Source organism: Eurytemora carolleeae, unplaced genomic scaffold (assembly GCF_000591075.1).
Source record: "Eurytemora carolleeae unplaced genomic scaffold, Eaff_2.0 scaffold460, whole genome shotgun sequence".
Lineage (NCBI taxonomy): Eukaryota > Metazoa > Arthropoda > Copepoda > Calanoida > Temoridae > Eurytemora > Eurytemora carolleeae.
In genome coordinates, this window is record NW_019396516.1 from 179,297 (window position 1) to 206,572 (window position 27,276).

At 32.4% G+C, this 27,276-nt stretch overlaps 3 protein-coding genes across 8 annotated transcripts; all 3 read right to left on the reverse strand.

The window, feature by feature from the left end:
* LOC111704727 (WD repeat-containing protein 82) lies at window positions 1-3,867 on the reverse strand. Its single transcript, XM_023477053.1, has 5 exons — window positions 3,763-3,867; window positions 2,681-2,754; window positions 1,023-1,141; window positions 857-898; window positions 1-31 (listed from the first exon to the last, which is right to left on the reverse strand). The coding sequence occupies exons 1-5, from the start codon at window positions 3,839-3,841 to the stop codon at window positions 1-3; spliced, it is 345 nt and encodes a 114-aa protein (XP_023332821.1). The 5' UTR covers window positions 3,842-3,867.
* LOC111704721 (probable methyltransferase TARBP1) lies at window positions 3,846-20,060 on the reverse strand. Of its 6 annotated transcripts, none has more exons than XM_023477045.1 (20): window positions 19,981-20,060; window positions 18,895-19,039; window positions 18,393-18,474; window positions 18,123-18,274; window positions 17,635-18,068; window positions 15,514-17,542; window positions 15,340-15,415; window positions 14,711-14,820; window positions 14,350-14,506; window positions 13,487-13,582; window positions 13,089-13,151; window positions 12,450-12,517; window positions 11,139-11,197; window positions 8,761-8,870; window positions 6,815-6,877; window positions 6,540-6,596; window positions 4,901-5,117; window positions 4,732-4,797; window positions 4,301-4,377; window positions 3,846-3,948 (listed from the first exon to the last, which is right to left on the reverse strand). In XM_023477045.1, the coding sequence occupies exons 2-20, from the start codon at window positions 18,977-18,979 to the stop codon at window positions 3,885-3,887; spliced, it is 4,065 nt and encodes a 1,354-aa protein (XP_023332813.1). In that variant the 5' UTR covers window positions 18,980-19,039; window positions 19,981-20,060; the 3' UTR covers window positions 3,846-3,884. The 6 variants fall into 6 exon arrangements, with proteins under 6 accessions (XP_023332813.1, XP_023332816.1, XP_023332814.1 ...); XM_023477048.1 differs by having other exon boundaries at window positions 18,895-19,027; window positions 20,002-20,055; XM_023477046.1 differs by having other exon boundaries at window positions 18,895-19,030; window positions 20,002-20,032.
* A 43-nt stretch (window positions 20,061-20,103) lies between these two features.
* LOC111704722 (membrane-associated progesterone receptor component 2) lies at window positions 20,104-26,579 on the reverse strand. The gene is made up of 8 exons (XM_023477050.1): window positions 26,482-26,579; window positions 24,774-24,849; window positions 24,518-24,586; window positions 23,831-23,932; window positions 23,438-23,517; window positions 22,377-22,440; window positions 21,355-21,429; window positions 20,104-20,855 (listed from the first exon to the last, which is right to left on the reverse strand). Exons 1-8 carry the CDS (start codon window positions 26,532-26,534, stop codon window positions 20,796-20,798), a joined length of 579 nt encoding a protein of 192 aa, XP_023332818.1. The 5' UTR covers window positions 26,535-26,579; the 3' UTR covers window positions 20,104-20,795.
* Between the last annotated feature and the right edge of the window lie 697 nt (window positions 26,580-27,276).

A 27,276-nucleotide genomic window follows, 5' to 3' on the forward strand; every position in this document is an offset into this window, starting at 1 on the left:
TCACTCTGCACACCAACAGCAAATATTAATCCTAGAAAACAAATTTAATTCACAATTTTTTCTTATAAATAACGAATTATTTGGATAAAAACAATATCATCATTCTTAAAAATAAATATTTATTACCTCATTAAATTATTCACCCTGGTTAAAAATGAACCCCCCCCCCTTTTTAGATCAAAACAAAATAAAAGTTTGATAACATTTTTCCCGGGTTGAACATTAAACATTCTTACTTCTACAGGAAAAATAAAAAGATTTAAAGAGCTTAAANAACTAGGTTGAGAAGCTCCACGGGAACCCCTTCTCTCTCCTGTTCAACAAAGACAAAGAGATCAGAGATTTTTTAATCATTTACAACTACTTTTCAGGGAAGTTCGGGGAATTTTACTTTCCCGAAAAATTAGTGCTCAATTTAATCGTCTTTTGAGATGAAAATGCGCGAATTTTTTCCTGAAAACTTTGCAGAGCAGGTGGTTATTTTACATAACTGTTCCAAGGGACGTTAAGAACCTTAACCTTCCACTGTTGGGGAAATCATAGGTTGGTAATATTGGTAAAAAGGCGGTAAAGTTTTTTCGTGCTCTGCAAACTTACAAAGTACAGAGAAGAAGTAAAAAAAAGTAGAAAAGGAGAATAAAAGAATAACTTCATGTATATTGTATATAATGAGGTTAAAGCTCAAAATTTCTTTTTTTAAAGTGAATATAGAATTTTACTTATGATGAAAATTTATGAGAATATTTTTGAAGCAACTGAACTCCAATTTTCATTCAATTCATTCATTAATAAAAACTATGATTATATACAATATAAATCTGCTTTTAGAATAAAATCAATTTTAATTTATTGGTACCTGAAATACTTGAGAAATTTGTTGTCGTGAATGGACATGTATCTACAATTCAACGTTGATAAAAATAAAATAAAAGTTTTACTTAGTTAATTTATAGTAAAAAATGCATCTAAATTTGTAAAAAACCGACGTTCTGCGGCGAAATTCTGAACTAAGTTGAATATTCCTAAGAGCATGATCCCGTCCCTCCTTGTTAGACGCGTAGATGATTGTATTGGATGCATGAGTGAAATGAACAAGATCAGCTCCATACTTAGCAGATCTGATCACTTGCTTCTGCATAGCCTTCAACAGGGGGAATACATAGAGTTTAGATAATATGGGAAAATATGGAATGAAACATTTTTATGATAATTTATGGTTTTGATTATCTTTCTAAAATTTTCGTATGGAAAGATTTTGTTAATAAAACGATATTAGCAAACTGTCAAGGATAATTTTTTTAGGGTTTTATTTGCTGAATTGGGGTAAATAATATATCTAAAAAATCATTTCCTCTTAAAAATATACAATACACCCATGATATATTTCCCTGTCAAATATTTCCACAGAAAATTTCGTTTTGTTGAAAACTTTAGTTTCTCGGAAAATATATAATTTCAAATACAATTCTTTGCAAAAAAAACATGAATTAGATGTGAAAAGACTAAAAATTAAAACTGAGCAAAAGTGTTACATAATTGAAGGTTTTTTAAATGAATCCTAAAGAAGTTTTCGACAACACTGCATACTCAGTTTAACTACCATACAAAGCCGGTCACTCACTTTAAGCATTTGTGATTTTTAGGCTTTTAAAAGGCAGCACAGAGAGGTGACAAGTTCAACATAATTCAAAATTGTTAGCTCTAAAAGTTTATATTTTATTAAAATATGAACGAATAGTTAACCAACAAGTTTTATTTATATATTTGTCAGTCGGGTATGTGCAGACATGTGCACCCAGTATACTTGCATCGACCATCATCTATTTTATTTTTTTCCCCATATTGTTAAAAAAGTTAAAATTAGAAAAATAAATTGAAATCATATATTTGTCCGTGTAAACATTTTGCATTATATAATAAATAATATTATAGAGAATCAAATTTCGAATTGTACAGATTTTTTAAACCCACAATTCCGACCAAAAAACCTCAAAAGTCAAATCAGATCAAATAAGATACCCCAAAAAAATATTTTTGATTAATTAAAAGGATTGTTCACTTTTCATCCACTCTTACCGTTTTGTCTAAAGAGCTGGAGATAACTGTATCGTTTACTGGAGATAAGGAGAGAGAAACCACTTTAGCTGTGTGTCCACTAATCATTTTAGGAGTTAAACAAAAATTACAATTCATCTTACAAAATTTAAATTAATATTGAAATCTCCCCCCCCCCCACATAGAGTTTAGATAATATGGGAAAATATGGAATGAAACATTTTTATGATAATTTATGGTTTTGATTATCTTTCTAAAATTTTCGTATGGAAAGATTTTATTAATAAAACGATATTAGCAAACTGTCAAGGATAAAATCGAGAAAAATTTTGCTATTTTTTCTGAAAAACTTAAGATCAAAACAAGAGCTTTGTATTTCTAAATTGTACATGTCTAAGGCTACAAAAATAAAAGTAAGCTAATAAGGCAAAATCAAAGGCTAAGGCATTGATAATCTTCAAAGTTTAGTCTTGAAAATTGATGTAACTTTTGAATGCAATCTTGCTTTATCTGTGCTAGGTATTCTTATTCTATTAAATTTCTTTTATTTTGATGTGTTGCTAGTTCACAAATGTCGATAAAACTGAATTAAAATAAATGAATATTGACAGGTTCTGTCAAATACCTTTTCACAATCATATATCACCATAGAATCATCCTCTCCGCTAGCTATCAACCGTAATCCGTCATGAGAAAAATCTAAATATTTCAGATTTATAAATATATATTTTAAAATTTCCGCTAATTTATGAGAAAATATTGATTTCCTTGAATAAAGATTCAACTTGTATTATGTATGTTAACATAATAGGATTTTCCCCCAAATGTTTAATGGTTTGAGTATGAAGCATTTAACCCTTCTCTAAATATGGCAATATTGTTTGACATCGCTGAACTTAAAGGGACTATAAACATAATTTGAAAGCTTCAAAAAAAATATTTTAGATTTATATTTAACACTGTTTTTCAAAAATAAGATGAATATTTTTGATGTTTATCCTGCAAAAACAAAGTTTAGGAGAAAAATTAGATTTTCCTAATAAAAGGTTGAATGATATCATGATTAGCAAACTTTAAATTGTTTAAACACAAATAGTGGTTTGAATATCGAGTCTTCTTCTTAAATAAAGCAATATTTCGCTGAACTTAAAGGGACTGTGAACGTAAATTCCCTCCATTAACAGAGTGGAATGTACAATTCATAACGATAGCCTTAAAAATTCTGTTAAGGCAAAAAAATAACACAACAATTTGGCTGTTTATAATTATGATTCTCACCAAGTTGTTAACCTTGGGAAACGCCGCTATTTTTAACTTTTTTTATTTAAAGGGCATCGTAGAGATTCAGACACTGTACAGTGCACATAAATATACTGTACAGTGTACGTAAATGAACTGTACAGTGTACGTAAATGAACTGTACAGTGTAGAAAAAAGCGATAGTTGAAATTACTCTATAGTCCCTTTACTGAAAAATAGGGAATCTTCAAGAATGACAAGTATTTCAGTTTCTTAGAAATCAAAAACAAAAAGATTTCGAGGATTTTTTACTCATCATGAAAACGAAAAAACAGAATTCAAAAAATCATTTTGTATATTTCTTAGTATTGCTTAATATTGTAAATTCAAAATATTATTTTATCACTTAACCATAAATTTTGATAAGTATTTTTGATCAAAAATATTCCAATGTAATCTAAATCCTACCAATATAGTTTATCCGTTTGTCCCGACTATAACATCTTAGGACCTGAAAATTGCTTAAAACTTCCTCCTCCAAAATCATTTTATCTGAAAAAATGCAAAAATAATTTGATTTTCTTAAAATTTTACAAATGTTGTCGAACATACTCCCAGAGTACAATAGCACCTGTCACATGCACGTTAAAGGATCTAAACAGATTACAATTTGTTTGTTTTTTAAATTTTTTCTTAAATTTTAAATAAATAATTTTTTTCTCCTTTTGACCAAAGCCAGACACTTTGGGATGAAAAAATAAGATAAACTATTTTTAATCTACAATAGCAAAAAATATACAAAAAAAGGTGAGAGCATGTCTTTTTTCTAGATTGGAAAGTGTTAATTCTAAAAATGTCTTAAGCAATAAATGCGCAATTTAATTTGTAGTAAAACCACAAATTAAAGAAATCGGAGTTCAAAAACAAAACATGTATATTCATACTTAATTAGGCAAAGCTTGTAAGGGTACCGTTGTGAAATTTTAATTTTATTTTGTAATGTTCCCTGATGAGCCCGTGTTGAGGAACTTCTAGACAATAATCAACTAGGTTGAGAAGCTCCACGGGAACCCCTTCTCTCTCCTGTTCAACAAAGACAAAGAGATCAGAGATTTTTTTTCAAGAAATCGAAATTTTAAAACAAAACTTAATTTAAAAAAATCAGCTGGCATTTTTTACTCCATATTTTGACTCCTCCGGGCTATGCATTTAACGCAATAAACCCACACCGATAATCTCCGAAACCCGTGAAAATTTCTAATATTTAAGAGTATTCTAAAACTAATTTTCAAAATGTTTTTTTTTCAACTCTGTACCTCTCTCGGTTATGGTCAATTTGGAGTTAAGCCCCTCCCCCTTTCTGATTAATCTTAGGAAACCAAAATCTTTTAAAATATAATTTAGATATTATCTGTTCCTTTTATTCAGTACACTTACCTTTCCGAGAAGAATGGCGCATTTCTGTGGGAACTTAAACCGGTTTAAAGGAACACTACGGGAAGCCTGTACAGTGTGCAGATCAAAATAAATAAAACATGTCGGAAAATTATCAATAAAAAATAAAACGAAGGTTTTAATTATGAAAAAATTTATTTATTTTGATTTCCTGTTCAATTGCGACTAAAGTCCACCCTTCTTTTTTCAGCGTTATCAAATATTCCGGTAGATTTGGTTCCGACACCTCTTCCAACGGAATCCATTGCTCCGCTGTCACGGATATTCCGGTAAAATCTTTGTCCTTCAGAGCTGCGGACGACGGAATTGTCATTGTTCCGACGCCAAATATTTCACAAGTTCGACAAAGTCCACCCAAATTTGGCATTCTAAAAAACTTTAAGCATTATATTCGGTGTTGAGACGGAGGGAGGAGGGCCAACCACAAAAATTCCTAGTCCGAGCCACATTCTCCTCATTTTCTCGTCCGGGCTACCTCAAAATCCTCGTCATTTGAAAATTTTTAAACAAGTGTCCAATCCTTGAAGATAAGAATATTTTTTTAATCTGTCCACACTCCACGGTAGTGAATAAACGAAATATTGAATTTTCTCTTACAAATTTTAAATTTGTGAAAAAATGTGGATCTTTTCAGCCAGGAATCATATCTTTTATTTTAAACGCTAATATTTAGCCACCAGACTTCTGAAAGGAACCCCCACCTTTCTCTGTCAGGAACTCCAAACTTTCTAAATATATTTTTTGTGAAACTTTTCAAGTTAAATTTTTTGACTGAAAACAGTTTCGGCTAGTTCCGTCTCCCTGCCATAAACTGTAATTTCTACTAATGTTAATGTTAATTATACATATCCATCTATACATGTATTTTATGGCTAAATATATAATTTGATTTGATTTGATTGATTTGAAATAATCTAAATCAAATAATATTTTCTCCGTGTGACAGGCAGAAGTGACTACGTACGAGAACAAAATTTGCCCTATTTGTAAATTTATCAGATATTAATGATTTTTTATATGGGTGGAAAGATTAAAGACCATGATTGAGTTATTACTTTGATATAATTTTTGAATTATGAAAATTAACCATTTTAGAGACAGAAGAGGTTAAAGTTTTAACCTAAATAAATTTTGACATCATCCTCCTGGATTTGAAGATTATCATTATAAAATCATTGCAAAACTTTAGTCTTGTCATGTTTTATGCCCTTACGTGGCCAGATTTTCAAAAAAAATATTCTCATCTTCAAGGATTGGACACATAAAGGACGAGGATTTCGAGATGGCTCAGATGAGAAAATGAGGAAAATGTGGCTCGAATTGTTGTTGTTGACCTTCCTCCCCTTTTGAGACATTTCATAGAATCTGATTTAAACTTTAAATATTATTTATATTTTTTGCTTTAAACTTATAATAAAATGTATATTGTATTTCATATTTTTCTTATTGTATATGTAAATGTATTATGCAATTTTATAAAAAATCTTTTTCTAATAAATCATACTTCTTAAAATTAGGAATGTTACCTATCTATGAAAATTTCTCTCCATTTATGAAATGTCCTATCAATGAATTTCTTTGGCTACGAATTGTCCTTTCTATGAAATGTCCAATCTAGGAATTGTTCTTTTGCTGAAATGTCCTGTCTATGAAATGTTATATCTATGATTTTGTTATTTTTAAAATGTCTATATATATGAGTATGAAATGTTATAAAAATTTAGATGAAATCAAATTGTTCAGAAGATTAGAGGGGGGGGGGGGAGTATATCCGTGTATATAACTGATACCTGTCTATTAACGATGCTATAACAATTAGATCTGGGTACTCACGTGATTTAGTCTTACTAAACAAAATCAATGAAAAAATCTAATTTTGCTTTTTTCAGATAATCAAAACTTTATCGGAATAATTATCATATAAAAATTATAAGAATAGAAGAATTCTTCATCGTCAGCCAGACGACGAGTTTATATAATTAATTTTGATTTGACCATTAGTGGGATTCAAAAGTTCAGTTATTTGATTCATTAATTTTGAGCAAATTTATTTTTTGAATTTTCCCTGAATCTCTGGGATTCATCACTGTCTGCCTCTACACTCATGGATTTCCACGGAGTTATTTTTCTAAAATGAATATTATTTGAGAATCTTTTGGTTTTAAATAAACTAAGTTAAAGGTACTGTAAGCGCAAAAGTGACCTTAACTGTATAGATGACAATGCCCGATTATCAACGGTACCCTTAAAACCTTTGTTAAATATCCATGTTTGAGTTCATTTTAACTGTTAAATTTTATTTGAGGGTTCTATGCAAAAGTTACTTAAAAGAAACAACGAAACTATTATTCGAGTCAAACACTTTTTGATAAAATTATCTTCCATATTTTCATCAGATTAAAATTTCAAGGATACCGTTGTAAATCGGGCATTTCTAATATTTGAACGTAGGGTCAATTGATATCCCTTTAATAGGACTTTAAACTGGAAAATTTAATTTGCAGAAAATGCTGGGATCCCATCCTAGTAATAGGAATTAACGGCTGAACCCATTAATCTAAACCAAAAATGCGCGAAATTTTTTTTACGGAAAATAAAAAGCTGATTTAAAAATCATCATTAATAGGCTAAAATAGAAAAATAGATAGATAGATACTACAGGGGATGTTAGTTCCAAACCTAACACTTGGCCCATTTCTAACACTGAGTGTTAAAACGGGCACACCAGCAAAGTTATCTTTTTCAAGAGTATATCACTGCAATCTAAACAGGAGGCAAAGGTCAAATTCAATTTACATTACTGTAATATGTTTGTGACTCTGTTGCTCCTTTAGTTCTGATTTCATGCAAAAGTGCAAATTTATTTGGTTACGTATTATAAATTCAAAACATTTTCTCATTAGCTCTTCAATAAAAAGAGTTATGATCAAAACTTTTTAAGATATCATAAGATAAGATATAAGTGCATTTTACTTTAGTTTGATGTGATATATATCTTTAAATCCAAGACAAGTAGAACAAAATTACACCATTCATTTATAAAAAATGGCTAAAATAATATATAGAAAAAATAATTGTCCATTTAAAACTAATAATAAGGTGTGAGAATTAGTTTTTGATGATTCTTGATTTCAGTTTTGAACATATCCCTATTTTGAAACAATTACCGGATTTCAGCTCAAGTAGTGTTTTCGAAACGTATCTTGATTTTGAGACAATTACCAGAATTCATATCAATATCAATTTTTAAGATTTTAAGCACTTACATTAGAAAACAAGATTATTTGATAAGTTAAAATATAAACGAAATAGAAAGTAAAAACAAACTGTTATTTTATAATTAAAAATCATTACAGCATTGAGAAATCAAAATATTAATATCATTTGTTCTTACAATATAGATATTACTAAAAATGCGAGAAACTGTTCGTTTAAAATGCTTGAAAATTAATCCTCGATATTCTCTAATTTAACAGATAAAATGTAAACTTTGATTCTAGAAATAATTCAGAAGTTGTCTTTATAAGATAATTTTTGTTTTTTGTCATTTATTTTGTAAGTTGTAAAAGTGAGTTTTGTTTTAAATTGCGGATTATACTCGAAAACAGGAAAGTGGGAGGAAAGTGGGTTTTGTCTCGAAAACGCAACTATGTCTCAAATTCAGGATATGTTAGTAAATGGAAAACCTGACATTGTCTTGAAAACGGTAAAGAGATTTAATATAAAAAGAACTCCTATTATAATTTTTATTCAAAAAAAATTTTTAATTTGGGAATTGTTGTCCTCGCCATGTTTAATAAAATGTTGGTTATAGTTTTTATAATCAACTTTTAGTCTGGATATAGGCCGGGATCCTAATAACCCAGTCTTTCAATTTGTGCCCGTTTCTAACACTCAGTGTTAGAAATGGGCCAAGTGCTAGTTTTGGAACTAATGTCCCCTGTAATAAGACTATTTTAATTTTGACTTGTTTGCACACACAAATAAACGGATAAGATGAAGTGAGATTACCGCTGAATGTTGTCGGCTGAAGGATGAATGACTGATGTTTCTCTAGGTACTAGTTTAGTAGGAGAACAATTTTCAAGGGTTGAGGATTCGTCCCCACTCCCAACCAAACCCTATAATTCAAAAGGAAAAAACTAAAATAAAATGTGTATTTGTTCCCTTTTTACAGTTTAAATTACAATGCATATTTTCAAACAAATCAAATCAAATCAAATCAAATCAAATCAAATCAAATCAAATCAAATCAAATCAAATAAAAATCAAATCAAATCAAATCAAATCAAATCAAATCAAATCAAATCAAATCAAATCAAATCAAATCAAATCAAGAAGCCAGGGATTGTTCATGTCCAATAGCTCTCTGATCTGATTGGGGTATGCCGTCACATCAAGGCTTTTCAGCCTGACATAGTTTAAGCCTCACGTCTGACTCAAGACCAAATTTGAGCCATGATATCGGTCTGAACTCATTCCCTCAGCTAATTACGAAAAATTTCCTCTTTTGAGTACATATGTATCCCTTATACATTCTGGGTTTTGCACGTGTTTTTTTTTAAATTGATATTCTTTGTACTATTTCCTGAGCTTCATTTAATATTCTTTGGTTAAAATGCTGATCCATTTTTCTGCGCCACCCCACTCATAGAACCTTATCTAGGTTCTACTCACGGCTGCTGTCTCATCTCCTCCAACCCTCCAGGATGGCACCACTATATGTCTTTAAATTGTGATCTTTGCATTGTCCATGTCTCTTGTCCTTTCTTGTGTCATATCTATAGTGGTGTTTATATTCCAGATAAATGCCAAGAAGATCCTAAAGGCCTTCCTGTGTTATTATCGTATTGATTCCTGGATTCCGGATTGTGGATCCATCTCTCTCTCGATCTCCTGGATACCGATCCTGAGCGTTCTCGTTCTCTTGCAGTCCAAGACAGACCAGGCGGTTCATCTAGTTCTTTCCTCCTTCTCTGTTCCTTTCCTAGACGTAGCTAGGCGACCCTCGCCTGGACGGAACTAGGAGGACCACTCAGACCGGAGCAGATATACAGATGTGTTACTTGCGTGGTGGCAGCGATATCGAATCCACCCCGAGAACAAACCCTCTTCCAGCTCCGTCATGTCCCTCAAACTCAAAGCTCCTGACAAACCTGGACCTTACTCGATTCAGCAAGGAACCGCAGACGAATAACCAACGCAGCTGCCACATATCCAGAGCACGCACGTCTTCTCCGTCTTAGAACAGGCGCAGACTATAACCAAGAACACTATGAAACTGATGTTCAGGCCCTCCTCCTTAGAAGAAATGCCCAACTCTCCAAGTTCATTCAACTGATATGCGTTGTCTGCCACTATACAGAATCTGATGACATTTACAACCTGTCCACTAGCAAATTGATGAGTTGCACCATATCCCTCAAACTGATGGTGCAGCATCAGCTGATGCCTCCTATTCATCAGCCGTAAACACTAATCTAGATTCTCCACCTCTCACAAAAGCTTCGTCAATGTCACAACTTTGGCAACATCCATTAATTTATGGTTCTGATGAAGACGATATCTTTGAGACTCACTACCTGGCCACGAGTCTGCCAGACATCACACTATTAGACACTTTCACGGATATAGACCACGAAGAATGGAATTGAATTTAAACTGTTAGGTTTGTAAATAAAATTATGGGATATCGTGCCATCCAACATTGAGCCAGAAAACTAAAAACAAAAACCATCAAAATTGAATTTGTGATTACAAAATTAGCGCACAAAATACATTCTTTCCCAAAACATGGGAAAAATTGCTAAAATATGCTCCTCTTACTTCAAAAACATTCTTACCAAGACAGTGAACAGTGATATAAGGAAATACTTTTTTAAATGGAATAATCTTCCTTCTAGAATAAAAGATGCAAGCTCTGTTAGTTTGAAACAAAGATTTGATGAATACTTCTTTAAAATTTAACCAAAAATTGCATAATTTGCATGTTTTTATTAAAATAACGACAGTAACTGAATTTATATGCTCATGTATATGAGATGGAGAATGGCAAAAAGAAAAAATCTAAATAAAAAAATTCAAAATTAAAGGATGAATAAAAATTTTTTAAAAAATGGACAAAGAAAAAAAGATAACACTTCTTATGCAGATTTATTATGTTAACCACTGTAGCTACGCCCCTTTATGGGTCCTTGGAATAATCCAAAAATTAAAAAATTTAAGAGAAACTCGATGAAAACCCGGTTTTGAAATCTAGGTTCTTTACCCTTCGTACAGAATACATGTTTGAATGGGATCTAGAACATTTTTATCAAGTATATCTTGGAATAATTTGAAGATTTATTTGGTTATATTAATCTTCCTTGAAAACCAGACATAAATTTGACCTGTATTGCATCAGTTTTCATTAAGGTTAAAACATTTCTAGATATCTTCTCTTCATCTCCTAAACATGTTTTATTGTTTCAATTCAAAATTCGGATATCTTAAATAATATTAGAATAACGTTATATAGAATATTTTTTATGATAAATATTTAAATTGTCAAGTATTTTAAGTTTTCAACATTTTTAAGTGATTTAAATTTATTCCGAGACAGATAAAAAAGTAAAAAAAGGTCAAGTAGGAAATAATCCGTTGAGGAATGATAAAGAACAACTTAATTATTAAGAGATCTAGAAATTGATCTATACCTCCCTAACCAGGTTTAGACCTACCTAACCAGGTTTAGACCTTCATATTCAGGTCTAAGCCTACCTAACCAGGGCTAGACCTACCTAACTAGGTCTAGACCTACCTAACCAAGTCTAAACCTCCCTAACCAGGTCTAAACCTACCTAACCAAGTATAAACCTACCTAACCAGGGCTAGACCTACCTAACCAGGGCTAGACCTACCTAACTAGGTCTAGACCTACCTAACCAAGTCTAAACCTCCCTAACCAGGTCTAAACCTACCTTACCAGGTCTAAACCTACCTAACCAAGTATAGACCTACCTAACCAGGTATAGACCTACCCAACCAGGTATAGACCTCCCTAAGCAGGTCTAAACCTATTTAACCAAATCTCTAAACCTACCCAAATAGGTCTAGAGTCTAAACCTACCTAACTAGGTCTAAATTTTAACCCTTCCTAAACAGGACTGAAGTCTTAACCTACCAAAATAGGTCTGAAGTCCTAAACTACCTATCCGGGTCTAGAGTCTAACCCTACCTAATCGGGTATAAACCTACCTAAACAGGTCTAAAGTCTGAACCTAGCTATAAATGTCTCGAGTCTAAACCTAGCTATAAATGTCTAACGTCCTACCTAAACAGGTCTAAAGTTTAAATTAAACCTACCTAGCCAGGTCTAGAGTCTGAACCAACCTAAACAGGTCTGAAGTCTAAACTTACCTAAACAGGTCTAAAGTCTAAACCTCCCTAACCAGGTCAAAAGTCTTAACCTCCCTAACCAGGTCTAAAATCTAAACCTATCTAGCCAGATCTTTAAGGGCAGTTTAAATTGCACCCTGCGACCGACGGGTGCCCCGACGCTCTAGCACCCTCGTGTCTAAACCTACCTCAACAGGTCTAAAGTCTAAACCTTCCTAACCAGGTCTAAAGTCTAAACCTACCTAAACAGGTCTAAAGTCTAAACCTTCCTATCCAGGTCTAGAGTCTAAGCCTACCTAACCAGGTCTAAAGTGTAAGCCTACCTAGCCCACAGAGGTTTGGGAAATGAAGAAATATATCTTGAAGTGTGAAGTGTTCCACAGGATCAAACCTAGATTAAGTATTTTAGTTAAACAATTAAATATTAATCATAAATGACAAATAATCAATTATTTTTATCATTAGCTATCCATCTTTTTGTTTCTTTACTTTCATTTGCGATTTCTCTGCGAAAGTGACTTGCGCATTTCTTGCTTATTATGTAGAAACCATGGAGTAACTTACAGAAATAGATACTTTTCGAATCATTAAAACGACGTTAACTTCAAAACATTTTGATCAGTTTCAGGGGTACCGTTGTAAATCGGGCATCGGCATTATTGCCTGGAGGGTCACTTGAAATTACGCTTACACTCCCTTTAAAGCATTATAAACGATTCAAGATGTGTACATTTATACCCTTATATCGAGATCAATGATTTATGTTTCTATGTTATTAAAATTTTTAATTTGTATGCAAAAAAAATCAACTTTCGCTATCTTTGCTTCTCTACGAAAGCGACTGGTAGATATATATGGATATTGCAGATAGCAATATGTCACATGATTTGAAGCCATTTAACTAATAAAAGTATCATTATTAATTATCCCTTGCGACAAAAACTTCAAAATACTCTAATTACCTGGCCAGATAGAAATCCTCAGCCAAATTCTTGGTAGATTTGTCACTAGCGTATAAACTGCGACTAAAACCAAAATGTGAATTAAAAAATTTAGCATAAAGGGTTATTTATTTAGTTGTCCCAACCATATTCATAATTTATATAATAATAATGATTATAATAATAGACACTGACAAAACGTTTCTTCTCTCCTCAGTAAATTATTTCTTTTGTGATTCAGAATCAATTTCACTCTTAAATCATACTGCACTAAATTTGATAATAATTAGCACATACCATTGGTAAACAAATTTAATCATGTAATTTTATATCTAATATATTGCCCTTGTAGCAACAGAAGATTAAAAAAACGTTGAGCACAATTTTTTTATGACAGTAATTTAAATCAAACTAAATACCTGAGGCACTGGTTGAGCACGTGGTATTTCTGGAGTATTTCCGGGAACTCAGAACAGCAGTCCCAAATTTTACGGAAACTTAGCTGTGCTACAACCCTAGTGATGGATATGTTATTTTTTTCTTTAACAAACTTTAGAGTCCATTTTTAAATAATTTTAATACTATCATTTACAAATTCAATCACTAACTGCTGCTACCTGATCCTAAACGATTCTACCTGATCCCAAAAAGATGCTACCTGATCCCGAACAGATGCTTCCTGATCCCAAACAGATGCTACCACCTGAACCCAACAAATGCTACCTGATCCCAAACAGATGTTACCTAATCCCAACAAATGCTTCCTGATCCCAACAAATGCTTCCTGTGTGCAAACAAATGCTTCCTGATACCAAACAAATGCTTCATGATATCAAATAATGCTACCCGATACCAAACAAATGCTCCTTGATATCCAACAATGCTACCTGATCCCAAAAAAATGCTAAACAATACCAAACAAATGCTTCCTGATACCAAACAAATGCTTCATGATATCAAATAATGCTACCCGATACCAAAAAAATGCTACTTGATATCCAACAATGCTACCTGATCCCAAAAAAATGCTAAACAATACCAAACAAATGCTACCTGATCCCAAACAAATGCTACCTGATACCAAACAAATTTTACCTGATCCGGAACAAATGCTATGGATGATAACAAATCCCAAACTTATGCTAACTTATCCTAAAATCATTCTAACTTTACCCAAATAATGCTTAACTGAGACCAAACAAATGCTTCCCGATCCCAAACTGATGCTACTAAGTACAAAACAATTTTTAATTGATTTCGAACATACAATCTCTGCCAATACCTGATTCCAAACTGCTGTGCCATACTCCAAGGACTGATTTCTACCAACGCCTTCTCCAGATAGCTAGGACGGTCAGGCAGGCGGGCGTGCTGACACACACCGCAGATAACACTAATAAAACTAGGAACAGCACCAATACGTAAACTGCTGGCCTTTTCTACAGTTCACACGAATTGATGCTTTTCCAATGCTAAAATTATGAAAATATATAGTTTTTGACTAAACTGCATATCATTAGCCTTGCCTATTTTTAAAAATCAAACAACTTTTTTTAAATTACTGGTTTTCAAACACGTTTTTAACAAAAAGCATTTAAAACTCATTAATAACCAAAATCTTATTTTTAGCAGCAATTTTTTTCCTAACCAGTCCCACAAAGAGTTTTCTAGCCCTGAAGGTATTCTGTTGGATCTAGAACTCAAATCAAGGCTAGATTTGATCAAAGTGACTGCACTCCATTCCGTCAAATACCTAGGACGGAAAACAGTTTCAAGAAGGACTAGTGTTTAGATTGAATTTATATTTTTTAACTTATCAATTATTTTCGATTAAAATTCAGATTTTTCAGAATTATTTCTTTTTAGGGTGGAATGTTTCAATTTTTAATTTAATTTTTTTTCATCTGCTTCATGATATATTGTCTTCTATACATGTGTAAAAGTTGTAGTACACCAAGGAAGTGTTCATATTTTTATTAGTTGGAAAAAAGTGAAAATCTGACAGAATTATTTTTTGTATTCGTTATCCTACCAACTACAAAACCTGTGGCCGAATTTAAAAAATTTGAGCGGCGGTTTAAATTTAATAAATTTAATCCGCGGCTTAAATATGGTTGGTTCCACTTAAAATTGTATCAAATGTTTGAAGATTTAAGCCAGCGCTTAATTTAAACCGTGTTTTGCCAGATTTAAACCGCGGCTCAAATTCTTTAAATTCCATCTCCGATAAGAAAAATCCAAGCTATTTACAAATTCTTAAACTGTTTCCTGCCTTACACTGGTCTGCTCAGTGTGCTCCAGGAGCTGTTCCAGTAATATGTTCAGCAGTTCAACCTTGAACGTTTCATCTAATATGTTTTTCATAACAGTTTAAATTTAAAAACTCTGGTATCTTTTAATTTTAAAAATTTCTTAGGAATTAACAGTATTGATAAAAATAACATTCCTATAAGTGGATGAGCACCAACAACACTGCTTACAAGCAACAGAGCTTGCATCATTCTGTTCCTTAGCTTATGGACCTCAGAGTTCTCAAAGTGACGTATCCTACCCTTCGAAACTTCTAGCTGCAAGTCTGCAGTTGATTTAAGGAAGTCAAGTATGATGCTCTTTGCTGATGTGGAGTTCTGATGAATAAGGGACAATAGGATATTGATGGATTTGATTCTAACAGTTTGACAAAGTTCATGATCACTTCCCTCAACTAGATTGACACTGAGTAGGCTTCCTTCCTCAGAAATGATTCTATTGGTGTCCGTCACAATCATCTGATCTCGTCTAAAAGTAGGACCAAATACTACTCCACGAGCTAATATTGGTATCACCCCTTCATACATAAGATGATGATCATCAACATAAAGAAGTCCCTTCTGAAACTGCTTGTCTAACATCAAGATCAAAGATCCCATGACTCCAGGAGCACTGCTGTCCCTGGCAGTAGTATTAAGAATTCTCAGCATTTCTACTGGATTATATTTAATGTTGGAGAAAATTAGGGCTAGTGATGTTTGAAGCACTGGCCAAAACATATCATTCTTCCTTAACTCTAACAGAACTGTTTCAGTTTGATTGATTAAGGATAGGGCAGATATATCAAGTAGATTAGCCAAGTCTATTGCAGGTTCAGCACACTTACTACCACAAGACTCCAGAGTTTGTTCAAGATAATTCATTATCGATTCCCTGATTTCTTGAGTGAAAACTGAAGGGTTGCTGACTATGCAAAGCTTGATCAGCTCCATCTGGTTATTGGTGAACTCATACATATACTCTCCAGATATCTTCTGAGATTCCCTGTTTGATACAGAATGGTCAAAAGTTAGCTGAATAGGTATGCTTGTCAATACACTTCTGATAACAATAGTTGTCAAATTTGTGAAGCTATTAAGAATAGCTAAACAGACTTTTAGTGATATGGCCCTGGCTACAGAGGAAGCTTTTGAGTTGATCAGTTCTTTTAGATTTTGTTCAAGTATGTCCTCAGCTTTACTTTGATCGATCGGAACAATTGACAGTACATCACAATAGACATCTGCTATTCCAATATTTTCTAGATCTTGACTTAGTTTCAAAATACCCAAAGAAGTAAGAATACTTTCCAGATTATCATTTTTCTGCAGCAGATATGAAACCATTTCTGATAAATGATTAGAACTCGGTTTACTTTCATAATATTTCAAGAAGTCCCTTCCATTTCTCCTCTCTGGGGCAATGAGTAGTTCCATCAATGACTTAAAGAAAACAATTCTAAATCTGGATGCTTCCTCCAAGTTTAGATTGACCCGTTCTGCTGCATAAGGCCTATTGGTTATTAAGGCGTTTGAAAAGAGAGATTGATATAACATTCCAATTGTAGTAAAAAGATCTGATGGTGAGCCAGAAAACATTATGAGAAAAGGAAGCAGGGTCTTTTGGACAGATTTCATAAGTAAATGCACAGGAGTAAGGACTGAATCTTTCAAGTTTCTAAGTTCAGCTAGTGTTTCCTCCACAATCCGATTTGCATCTTCACCATACATATTAAATAGGACAATTTGAAATGCATTCCTTGAGAAAGCGTCCACAGTAATAATCTTATTTCTCCAAAATGTGAATAGGAAGGTTTCTAACACTGGTTTTGAAATACTTTCCAGCTTTTGACAAACAAAGCTAAGTAGGTTGTGCTGGGCTGCTCCTCTTAGCAAAGGCTCTTGGTAGACCATATGTAGTTCTACAAGATCAAGAAGACTGAGAACACTGGTCTCTGTAAGAATGTTTCCACATTGAATTTGTGGAAGAACACTAGAAATCCAGTACAAGGGTAGTGGACCCCAGGAAACCTTAGAGATTCCTTGAACAAAGCTTCCAATAATTAATTCCTCTTCTGTTTTATACTTTATTACTAACTGGTTGATGTAGCCTGTGACCAGATCTCTGATGGTTTGCCCATAGTGTACATCTCCTTCTTTTGTATATAGCTTACTATCATTCAAACACTAAGGGGAAAAAAGGTCAACATTTTCAGAACATAAATTTTTAGATTTTTTTTTGTAAAAACGATTGTTTTGTTTTAATGTCAACCTTTAACCTGCAGTAAATCAGTTGTCAAAAAGCTTTGAATATCTCCAGCATAATTTTCAGCTTGGGTATTGAAGGTGAAGAGAAAGTTTTCCAATCCCCATTTCACAACAGTGATGTGTTGGTGGGTGAAAAACCTGCAGTAAACTATGAATACCCAAGAAGCATGGAATCTGACCAGCCCAGGGAGTTTATTCATGACCTGCTGCACTATATGAACCTGCTTTTCCTCCAGAGTTTCAAGAATTAAGAAATACTCTTCCCAGTCCTTGGTTTCCATGTCACCAAGAATCCCTTGGGCATGAGAGTTAACTGTTGGCGACTTTGTGTCTGTGTACCGTTTCATAAGGAATAGGGCACGCTTACGGGTTAAGCTACATTGATGGGTCAGCCCTATCTGAATTAGCTTCCAGAATCCGGCAGAGTTGATAATTTCAAAGTTTTCTGAACAAAAATAAAAAAATAATCCTATTTGAACATGATGCAATTACTTTATACCTTGAAATAACTGTTCACTGAGAGCACACACCAAATGAAGAAGAAATATAGGATCAGAACCATTCAATCCAAGCGTTTCTGGAGTATGGAGTAGTGACTCCAAGAAAGTGGCACAGAAGGTTTGCGAGTGAATATCCAGAAACTGAAGAATTCTAAAATTTGTGAAATGTAAGATCAAAAGCAACAAAATGTTAGATTAATGTGTTCACTAATTCATATCATAACATTGTAAAACAAGAGATTAATTTTTGTAATATATTTGATCTTTACCTTTTAATAGTTGTGACATGTTTCTGCCGTGATTCATCCTTAAGACACTTAAAAGCAAGTGCTTCTAAATTGTCAATCAAACCTGAATGTATTCTAGATAAACTTAAGGACAAAAAAAAATAAGAAATTGCGAATTAAAGAATAACAAAAAATGTAGTTTAAAGCTTAATCTATAATTTAAATTGGAATCAGGGGCTGTATATTGTTTATAACCCCCCCCCCCCCCGAAACTGAGGTGAAAATAAAAAAAATAGCCTGAACCTTTGGTTATGTATTTTAATGAAGCATTAAGTTAAAGTCAATTATTTTTCATGTCATTGGTTCAATTATAACATTTTAGACAAAAATTAATATTAAACGGTAGGGACTTACACCCTCCCCCTTTCATAGGCAAGAAAGAAGCCATTTATTTCTAATGTACTGTGTGTTGGGGTGGGGGGGGATTTTTGTTTAAGATTTTGTTTAGAATTAAGTTTTTGTGTTAATTTAAAGAAATACAATCCTTGAGTTGGAATATTTCCCTCGATCGAGTTTATCATCAGCTCCAGCTCCACCGCTCCATCCATTCTCTCCACTTCTCCCTCCATTCTCTACACTTCTCTATCCAATCCTCTTAATATATCCATCAATTCTCCCTTCTTCGTTTACTACTTCCATTAGCGAACCAAAAATTAACATTATTGAAACATTTAGAAAAAGACGAATCAGACTTGTAATAAAAACATGGAAAAGTAACTTCAGAACTTTTTTTAAAAGAGATTTTTTTGTTCCCAGGACATAATTGATCGGGTTGTTACGCTCAAATCTCGGAATTTTTCTATTGCGAAAATTTGGTGTTGTCTGGGTTTATATTGATCTACCAGGGGTTGTAATCTGGCAGCACATTCATCCATCCACACTTCATTCAAATTAGGTTGACACTTTCAGAACATTTGTATTTGATTTATCAAAACTTTTGTATTAACTTTCATGGGAGTAAAAACCCCGGGTTTGCCAGGAAATCTAAACTTTCCCGACATAAGTCAACCCTTTCAATTCAAATTCAAAATATTTCTCAGATTCTACCGAATTGAGGCAAATTGGTCAAGAGGTTAATGAGTTATGATCAGAAATCCAAACCGAGATTACTTTGATTATCGAAAACCCCTTGAAACGACTTTATTTTCATTCATTTCTTTATTATTCCAACTTCACTTCTCTTGAACTAGATTAGATACTATTACTAAAAGAAAATAGTGACTAAGACTCAGTCCTTAAGATGGACAGAACAATAGATCTCGATTAACACTGCTATGATATAACTTAATTTTAATTATTTATTTAAAATTCCAACTTAACTTCTTTTGTAGCGTTAACAATTAGGAATAAAAGTAATTTTTCAAAATATGTTAATTTTTACCTAAATTTACATTCACCATATTCACGTAAGGGGTACGTGTATATTCAGAAGGAATTACGAACCGAAGATTTGGGACAGAAAATGAAAATTTGGACATAATTACCACTTTTGATACTTTTTACCCAAAAGCGCAAATATTTGTTATAAATAAGCAAAACAAAACTCAAATTTCTTGGAACTCCGCTTTACCTTTTATTTAAGTAGTTATTCCTTTAGTGCAACATTTTAGCCTGAAAATCAATGTAATCTTTAATCCGAAAATTACAAAATAACTCGTACAATTTTAGTTAAACAATTTAGATGTTAAAATAGTTGAAAATAAAATATTTATTAACTTTTCTCCTCACAACAGTTTTAAAGGATACATATATAAATAGAACTATAAATTTTTTATATTAAGGCTGATCAAAAGATATAAAAATAATATATACTTTAGTGAAAAATTAAAAATTTAGAATTATGTATAATATACAATACATTCATAGTATGGACATTGTTCAGCGCACAGGAATGCGCCAAACTAGTATATACTACTAGTATACGCAATACGCATAATTTAAGGAATGAAATAATTTAAAAAAAATATTTTACAATACCAAAGTTAGCAACTTTTGAATTGAAGAAACTAATCAACTTACTTTAATCTTATTACGTTAGAAAATCCTTTGCCTTGGAGATTTCTAATGAGAGATGAAAACTCTTAATCTTGTTTATTTTAGCTGCGTCTATTCAAAAGTTTATAGCTCTGAAATCACAATAAATTGTGAAGCTCTGTTTATTTTCATACATATTTGTATTATATCAAACCTGAAAATAATTTCAGGAGAGAAAAATAATGCCATTTAATTTTTTATAGATATTATCTTTATCATTGAAATGCCTAAATCTGGCGTAGAAATACATTACTTCAATAAATCAATCAATCAACAGTACATTCATTCACTCGAGATTTAGATGTGTAGGCAGGGTTCTTTAAGATCCATTTTCATGATCCCATGTGATCCCTAATCCTTCTTGTCGTGATCCACTTCAGATATGTCACTTTCATCGTCCGAATACGATCCCTTGAAGGAAATTAATTGTTATGCCATGTTTAATGTTGATAGGTATTATCAGGAAGACCCGGAAAACTTGACAGCTAAATCAGGCGACCTTTCATTTATATCTCTGGCAATTTCAAATGCTCAAAAAAGACAGCCCGCAGGACCAGGGCTATTTTGTGATTATCGTTTCATCAATTTCATTTGTAACATTAGATTTAAGGGCAAATGATTCATTGTAAATTAATTTCGGGTATATCTGATTAGGACTTTAATTTTTTGATTTGTTAAATAATGGCTCATGGAACATATATTGAGAGTAAATGATATAATAATAATATCCAATTGCAGGACCTTTGATAAAAAAATGGCTTCTAAGAATGGTGCACAGGTACTTTTAACCACATATCAAGTTTTTTAATTAAGAAGATAAAGATTATCGTATGAAAAATAGAAAAAATACGAAAAATCTAACATTTTAAAAAATAGAGGAAAGAAACAAATTCTATTTTATTTTACTCACTTTTATTTCTCCGGGTTTGAGAAGTCGTCCAACATAATCATATTTCTCATTAAACTGCAGCTCCCACTCCTTCACCTTAACACAGATCAAATCAAGTGTCTAAATTCATTAACATTTTAAATCAATAAGGCATGCTTCAATGTAGAAGAATGAACTAGGAAGAGATTGTGTTCATATTCTATTTGGACGTAATTGTTTACAATAGTTTAAATTTTTATAAAACTTAAAAACCAATTCGATTTTTTCTAATATATCACAGCCTTAACTAATCTTATTGCTGTCTTCTTAGCTAAAACCTCATCGGCCTACACAATCTTTGTCTAAGAATCCTGATAAAATCTCTCCTGACTTAAATCCTCATTGGCTTACACAATCCTTGTCCTCATTTCTTCATTTCACCATTTCAGCATTTCACCATTTCATCATTACTTCATTCCTTCATGTCTTCATGTCTTCATGTCTTCATGTCTTCATGTCTTCATGTCTTCATGCCTTCAGGTCTTCAGGTCTTCAGGTCTTCATTTCTTTTTTTCTTTATTTCTTTATTTCACCATTTCTCCATTTCTGTCTTTCTACCTTATCCTTATTTCCACATTTCCACATTTCTACATTTCCACATTTCCACATTTCCACATTTCCACATTTCCACATTTCCACATTTCCACATTTCCACATTTCCACATTTCTACATTTCTACATTTCTACATTTCTACATTTCTACATTTCTACATTTCTACATTTCTACATTTCTACATTTCTACATTTCTACATTTCTACATTTCTACATTTCTACATTTCTACATTTCTACATTTCTACATTTCTACATTTCTACATTTCTACATTTCTACATTTCTACATTTCTACATTTCTACATTTCTACATTTCTACATTTCTACATTTCTACATTTCTACATTTCTACATTTCTACATTTCTACATTTCTACATTTCTACATTTCTACATTTTTACATTTCTACATTTCTCCACTACTCCATTTCTCCGTTTCTCTATTTCTTTTTTACCTGCTCTAGTTCACTGGGCTTTAGATCAGAAAGATCATCATAATCGTCAGATACTGGTTCAACACTAAATGACAAGACTTTATAATCAAGATTTTTCAAATAAATAAAGAATTATCACAACTAGACTTCAAGGGAGCATCTTGATTTTAGATTTTAATTGTTGCCAATTTATCGAAGTTTTCGTTGATTTTTAAAAATTTAAATTTTCTAAGGCACATTTTTTTAATTCAAATCATCAAAGATTTAATACCTTCCGTGGTCCCCCCCCCCAAATAAATTTTTTTGACGTTAATCGGTTGGAAACAAGATTAACAAGCATTAGCAAAGTATAACAATAGATGATTAGATACACTTACCGGCGAAATATTAAAAACTAAAAATTTTAACCCTCAGCATTGATTAATTAAAAAAGAGTAGGATATTTTCTAAATAAACATTCTAAGTCAAAGAGAAGAATGTTCCGAACCGTGTTTATGTTCAAACCCTGACACTGAGGTCTGGGCCAAATCACGGTTTGGAAGTACCGTTTCATTTAATAATTAAAATAGAAGATCGAATATGATAAACAATAAACATAAATCAGAGCTGGGAACTTCTGAATGGCGGATTTCGTGATTAATGCTTAATCCACTCTTTTTCTTAATCTTGAGATTAAATAATGCTTGTTCTCCTCCTGTTATTAATATCCAGATTAGTTAATTCTACAGTTTTGAGCTCAGTGCATAAAAGACTAAACTAATTCAAGGAATATGGAAAAATTAAAAGTATCCGACAAGTAGAAAAGCTTCAATTTCATTTTCCTGCTTTAGAAAACTGAAATGACTCTTTTAAATTATAAAATCACTCCCGAACTCCAACTCTAAAAACTAACTGCACCCCCCCCCCCCATAAATCAAAAGTGTAATTATTATGTTTATTTAAGTTTTATATTTATGCTCTTATCACTAAAGCTTTTGCTCGCTGAGCCCCTGAGCCACCACAAAAAATTAAATTTATAATTATTATTATTTCTTGTTTAATACTTATCCTTTGTGCTTGTTATATTAAAAAGTAAAATTCACCTGAAGGTAGCTAGGCCCCTGGAAGCGTCCCTACCCGCGAAGCCCGAGTAAGGCCCCCCTGGTCCATAAAATCTACGGCCCTGAAACAATTAATAATCAAAACTGGCCCCCGGCCCTGTCCTAGCAATATATTGTTTAAAATCAGAAAGAAGAAGTGTTATAATAATGCTAAATTACTCAGCTTGAAGTAAAGCTTTTCGCAGAATTTTCTCTTTTTCTTAAAGAACTTTCTCAAATTAAAAAATAACATTTTTCTTGAAGTGCCTTTAATCCAACCAGTGTAGCCATAAACCCTATTATCTTGTAAGGTCCAATGAGACATGTTTATACCCAATTGATTCAGCATTTCAAGACAGTTAAAGGACTAAAAACAAAAAATGTTTAAAAGATTACCCTGGTAACATCAAATATTTTTCCATTAACAGCGACACAAACTCGGCCCTTTCCTCCATTGTCACTGCCATCATACTCACGCAGCTGTTTCAAATCCATATCCTACACCACAGCAAATCAGTATAAAATCATAAATATATCTTAATCACTGAAATAAATAATCAAGTTAGGGGGAAACGGACAGCGCCAGGGGTTAATATAGGATTAAGAATGAAGATTGCAATGAAAAGTATTCCTTTATCAATTATTTCTAAATTCTGCCACACATGGAGTCCAAGTTCACAAATTCTGATAGAATTGGTAACTTTGCTCTTAAAATCTTCCACAATTACAATTCAAAAGAATTAAAAAAGTTACCGTCTGATGTCTCATTTCCCCCCCCCCCCCCCCCCCCAAAAAAAAAAAAACCAATCATCCCCCCCCCCCCAGGGGGGAGGGGGGGTGAAATTCTGAAAAATATACACCCCTGTGTAACATATGACTGTGACGCATTAGTTCTGCTGGGGTTTTGTTATATCTAAACCATAAAAAATATTGTAAAAATAGGTCAGAACTTTCCCTAGCAGGCCAGGCTTGTTAACCAACGGTGTTGATTTACCTTAAACCAGTTCCTGAGAAGTCGTACATTCTAATATTTGGTAAGGTAACATTTGTTTTTTTATAATAAAAAATCCTTTTTATCCAAACCTGTTTTTTTAGAGGAGGTAGGTCTCTCTCTGGTTCAGCTGGTCTAGGTTCCTTTGTGGGGCTTAAAATCTAAAAAATTAGAATAAAATAGGTTTACTAAAGACAGGGAAAATATTTTGGCTGAAAAAGTAGTCAAAAACATCGAACATATGATTATAAAGGTTCTTTTTTAGCTCACCCCCCCCCCCCATACACAAACACCTCTACCTCACCGAAATTTTAAATGTCGACTTATTTTTGTCTGTTTTCCACTCACCTTGTAAATGAGAAAGAAGATTGCAGCGACGAGAGCAATATTTAACCAGGAGGAGAATACCTCATCCCACATCATCCTTGATATTATAAATAGAACAATAATAAAACAGGATATATCATCCCACGTCATCCTAGATATTATAAATAGAACAATATTAAACCAGGATATATCATCCCACATCATCCTAGATATTATAAATAGAACAATATTTAACCAGGATATATCATCCCACATCATCCTAGATATTATAAATAGAACAATATTAAACCAGGATACATCATCTCACATCATCCTAGATATTATAAATAGAACAATATTAAACCAGGATATATCATCCCACGTCATCCTAGATCTATATATAAATATAGCTCGAGTGTCTGGGTGTTTGTATCCAATAAACGTCAAAACGGCTGAACCGATCGGGCCCAAATTATGTGTGGAACCTCACTTGACCCCAGGGAAGGTTTATGAATGATCAAAATTAAAAAAAATTGTGTTAAAAGAGTGTTATTTTTGTAAAATTATGAAAATGCGCGAACAAATATCATGAAATACGCAATTTTTTTTTTGGTTTATATACTGTACAAAGAGAAGATAAAGCCACAATTAAAAGTTGAAATAGAAGATGGGAGCAGCCTAGTATTATAAATAGAGCAATATTAAGATAGGATATCAGCTTATATCATCTAAACATTATAAATCTAGTCCTGATTTTCAGGTTTTAAAATTCTTATCTTCAGGTTTTAAAATTCTTATCTTCAGGTTTTAAAATTAATGTGCAATTGCTTTTTTTCGTAAAATCTCACTTGGACTGCAGTGTTGTCATAATTAGTTACAGAGCAATGAAAACAGTACGACACTCTAACTACGAAATAAACCTGCTTATATGGCAGCAAAAGTTAGATGGCTGCCAAACAGCGATAAAAAATCTCTTTTATTCGACAAAAATCGCTTGTTTAGCCGTCATCCAATTGTTGCGATATGTTGTCACTTATTTTACAGTCATCCAACTTTTACGGTCATGTCTGCTAAAGAAGCAATTTTTCATTTTTGTAATTTAGAGTGTTAGGGCTGAGGAGGATATTGTTATTTTTTTTTTACATTGAATCGACTTCTCTACGTTAAGAAAGATTGTATGAACTCCGGACGCGCTCTGTTGTGAATGTCGTCAGAGGTGTAATTTTTCAGAATTACCCCAACCATTTATGTTTCCAAATTCAGCGAATGAGGGGAGGGGGAAACTGATTTTTTGGAACAAATATACATTATATTCAATATTTCAACAGCTGTAGACAGGGGTGTGTATTTTCTCAAAAACTTTTCCCCCCAGAATTTATGCAGGTTTGCGCTGAATTGTGGAAAACGAATAATTTTCAGGGGAAAATTGAAACATTTTTGCGGGAAAAGTACAAAAGATTTGAATCTGAACCATGACGTTAATTTTCAACTATTATACAATGAAACACATAAAAACTGTGGAATAGGAAGATGACTGTTAAACTCGAGTAATGGTTTTTAGTAGTCTTTTAGTTTGGTGTACACAAACACATTTCACTTTCAAAATAAATTTTCAAGCTTAGATAGTAAAACTATTTACCTAAGACAATTAAAAATACAACTAAGAGTGCACTGAGCCATGGTTAATGAAATATACTGGATAAAATGTCTTCGTTCTAAAACAGCTTAATTTGTTAATCTCTCTCTGTACCTGACTAGGCTTTCTTCTGTACTAGTTAACATTGGATCCTCATCGAGCGACATTTTTTATCTGAAATTATTCAAACATGCAGCAAACTATAATAGAAACCTGTAGAAAAATGTTCACAAGTTTATCTGATTTATGTGAAAAATCAAATGAAAATAAGAATAATTTAATTGTTTGTTATATCAACGAATGTATTTTGATTAGAATGGAAAAGGTTAAGGCAAATAACTTTAAGGTAGATTTCTTTAATTTATCATTTACTTCCGAGTGCAGACCTTGAAGGTAAAATTGGACAATTGGAAAAACCAAAAATATTCAAATATTTTATCACATGAAATCACACTTCCAAATAAAACATCTCGTGAATTATATTTTGAATGATTGAACTATGAAAAATCCAGAAAAAAAATTTAAAAGTAAAAAATTGGCTTTTGTTTCAATTTTGTCAAAAGTCAAATATTTTCAAGGCAATTTTACACCATTACTTGAAGAAACTAAATTTTCAAGGAAATTTAAATTAAAAATCTTCAAGCTTCCACAACTTAAAAGAATATCTTAGATCAATAGACTTCTTCAAAAAAAGGGTTGATTTTAAAAAAAACCAATGATAAATCTAACGTTCACAACACTATTATTCTGAACTAAAACAAGAAAATATAATGATAAATTGTTTTCGGGGCGGATTTTGTTGAAAGCAAAGTAAGAGATTTTTAGAGATTCAACCTCCAATCACATTTTTGTTAGTAGAAAAATATAAGGAGTATTTGTTAAGAATTAAATCCATACAAAAACTTTTAA

Excerpts from the sequence above, each read along its gene's own strand:
- LOC111704722 (XM_023477050.1), bottom strand. The coding sequence starts at position 26,534 with ATGTCGCTCGATGAGGATCCAATGTTAACTAGTACAGAAGAAAGCCTA. Across the intron at positions 23,518-23,830 it reads AAATATTTGATGTTACCAGG|GGCCGTAGATTTTATGGACC; the intron begins GTAATCTTTTAA and ends TAATTGTTTCAG. Across the intron at positions 21,430-22,376 it reads AGCCCAGTGAACTAGAGCAG|GTGAAGGAGTGGGAGCTGCA; the intron begins GTAAAAAAGAAA and ends ATCTGTGTTAAG.
- LOC111704727 (XM_023477053.1), bottom strand. The coding sequence starts at position 3,841 with ATGATTTTGGAGGAGGAAGTTTTAAGCAATTTTCAGGTCCTAAGATGT. Across the intron at positions 2,755-3,762 it reads CAAACGGATAAACTATATTG|ATTTTTCTCATGACGGATTA; the intron begins GTAGGATTTAGA and ends TGAAATATTTAG. Across the intron at positions 1,142-2,680 it reads TGATATATGATTGTGAAAAG|GCTATGCAGAAGCAAGTGAT; the intron begins GTATTTGACAGA and ends CCCCTGTTGAAG.
- LOC111704721 (XM_023477045.1), bottom strand. The coding sequence starts at position 18,979 with ATGGAGGGAGAAGTGGAGAGAATGGATGGAGCGGTGGAGCTGGAGCTG. Across the intron at positions 18,475-18,894 it reads GGGAAATATTCCAACTCAAG|GTTTGATTGACAATTTAGAA; the intron begins GATTGTATTTCT and ends GAATACATTCAG. Across the intron at positions 13,583-14,349 it reads GCACAGCAGTTTGGAATCAG|GGTTGTAGCACAGCTAAGTT; the intron begins GTATTGGCAGAG and ends ATCCATCACTAG.